Source organism: Cyprinodon variegatus, unplaced genomic scaffold (genome assembly GCF_000732505.1).
Source record: "Cyprinodon variegatus isolate N-32 unplaced genomic scaffold, C_variegatus-1.0 Scaffold105, whole genome shotgun sequence".
NCBI classification, from domain to species: domain Eukaryota; kingdom Metazoa; phylum Chordata; class Actinopteri; order Cyprinodontiformes; family Cyprinodontidae; genus Cyprinodon; species Cyprinodon variegatus.
The window spans coordinates 1,432,135-1,434,582 of record NW_015150558.1 but is presented as its reverse complement, the minus strand read 5'-3'; the positions used below and the strand labels follow the sequence as shown (position 1 = coordinate 1,434,582).

General features: G+C 36.7%; 1 protein-coding gene across 1 annotated transcript in view; it reads left to right on the top strand.

The window, feature by feature from the left end:
- LOC107084634 (actin filament-associated protein 1-like 1) overlaps positions 1 to 2,376 on the top strand; it is a 10,186-nt gene extending 7,810 nt beyond the window's left edge. The window contains exon 8 of the mRNA XM_015374557.1: positions 538 to 2,376. Coding sequence (XP_015230043.1) covers positions 538 to 564 — 27 coding nt within the window. The 3' untranslated portion in view covers positions 565 to 2,376. The remainder of the gene's footprint in view (positions 1 to 537) is intronic.
- Positions 2,377 to 2,448: the final 72 nt, after the last annotated feature.

Sequence of the window (2,448 nt, the reverse complement as noted above, 5' to 3'; positions counted from 1 at the left end):
TGTAACTAGTTACATTTACTTCAATAATATTTTCAAAGAAACTTAACTTGAGTAATAACAGGTGAAAATACTGTAAACAGCAGAAACTGTTCGTTTGTCCCTGTTCGATATGCTTTACCGTATTTTTTGGACTATAAGTCACACTTTTTTTCATGGTTTGGCTGGTCATGCGACTTATACTGTGGTGCGACATCCATACGTCCTCTGTGTTCATTTTGTGAATAATTTATCCTTACAGATCAACCAGAATAGGACATTTATCTGATTCTCTTAAATGATTGAAATGACTTTTTTCTTCATGTTTTTTTGAAACTTTTTAAAAAGATATTTAAAAAATGTTTATATTAGTTGAGATTGTTGTATTTTTGGACTTTACTCTTTCTTCAAATAGAAGAAATTTGAACCAAATTTAAAAGAAATTTTGACTATCAAATAAATGTTTTGTTTTTTTCCTTTTTGATTAAACATCAGGATTATAAACTGTCTGGATTCACTTAGAGATAATTTCTATCGATGTGTTTTTGCCTTTTTCACCAGGAATGGGAGACCAAAGCTGCAGCCTGATGTCCTCAATCAGGTCCACCATCTACAGCCTGACAGGAAAATCAGCGTCACTAAAAGGCCTCTGAGAAGCTCTCTGCTCGGATTGGTCACTTGGACTTAAACACCGTTTTTACACACCGAAGAAACCAGGTTTTCTCTTTAAGGGATTTTCAGATTCAAATGTTTATTTTCCTCAGGATCAGAAAAACCTTCAACTTTTCTTGAGCGCCGTCCCTTTAAGGCCGCCGTCCATCTACTTCTGTTTGGAGAATATTTAAATCCCAGTGAGGAGCTGGGAACAGATGATAACTGGGAACACTGATTAGCGATGAACAGAGGCTAGGGGCCCCGGCTGCCAGGGGCCCCGGCTGCCAGGGGCCCCGGCTGCCAGGGGCCCCGGCTGCCATGGGCCCCGGCTGCCAGGGGCCCCGGCTGCCAGGGGCCCCACAGGGACACATGAATAAACCTCTACTTGTGCTGGTACGTATTCGGCACATAATACAGAAATGTTCCAAACGGTGCTAAATGCTAATGCTAGTGAATAACAGGAACCTGATGCTGTTGGTTAAAGAGGGTATGGCAACCCCATGTATCATATAATGGGGACCAATTAATTATTTATTGAGAAGTAAACAATATCATCCTAACCCACAAAAATATTTTACATACTAATTTTTAATACATCTTTTTAAGGCTGTAAGTAAGGTCAAATTATATAAAAACAAATTTTTTCAGGCCAAAGTAGATTTGAACCTTCTATGACGGAGTATTAGGGCCAGGCTAGACATTTTTTATTTTTTATTTATTGTTGAGAATAAAGTTGTAACATTACCAGAAAAACGTTGTAACATTACGAGAATAAAGTCTTAATATTAACAGAATAAAGTCGTCTTCTTGGAAGAGATGTCATAAAATACAACTTGTTTCTCAATTTTAGCACTTCATTCTTTTAATATTAAGACTTTATTCTTATTTTACAATTTTATTCCCGTAATGTTACAACTCTACACTCGTAATTTGATGATTATTCTTGTTGCGACTTTGTTCTCGTAATTTTATGGCTTTATTCTCGAAATAGAGGAAAACTACAACTCGACATTCTCAACCTTCAGCCGAGATCAGGTTGATCTGCAGCTGGAAGAAAAAGGGGTCGATGAACCAACTGTGGGCCCCTCTTCTGCCCTGGGCCCTAGAATCACCAGATCTGCCTCTGGGGACTAAATATGTGAAACTCTGCTGCCTTTAAAAAAACAGAAAACATCTAAATTAACAAAATGGTTTGTTTGGTTATCTGTGTTTTTCTAACATCAAAAACTGAGGACCAATGGCTGGACAGGAAATGACATCATAAGCCTTCCTACACTGTAAATAGTTTAGGAATTAAACTCAACCAACCAGGCTTTGCTTTTAAATTTTCTAAACTTTGAATTGTATTTTTCTAAGGAAGAGGATTGAGGTCACTGAAAAAATAAAAAATGTAACTGATTTTAAAATTGTATTTCAGTATAATATGAGAAAAAGAAAAATTCTGACATTATCTCAGAATTCTGACTTTTTTCTTAGAATTTTGACTGAATTCTAACAGCTAACAAACGTGTTAGCATCCAGCCGTAGCCGTGTCTGTTTTAGAGACCAGACTAGCTCTCTTGTTTTAATCACCTTCTGCTCTTCCATTAATGAAATATAATCAGCAGGGACCCTCAGGGACGGAAAAAGACTAATAACTATCTGAGCCTAATTCCATCATTTCCACCAATGTGTTCCTGTTCCTCCTAAACAACTCACATCTTTGTCAATGAAGCTGAGTGCTCCACATCTCTACCTTCATCTACATTAAGATCTAAAATTCTGAGATTAAAGTCAGAATTCTGACTTTTTTCTCATATTAAACTGAAATATTTAATT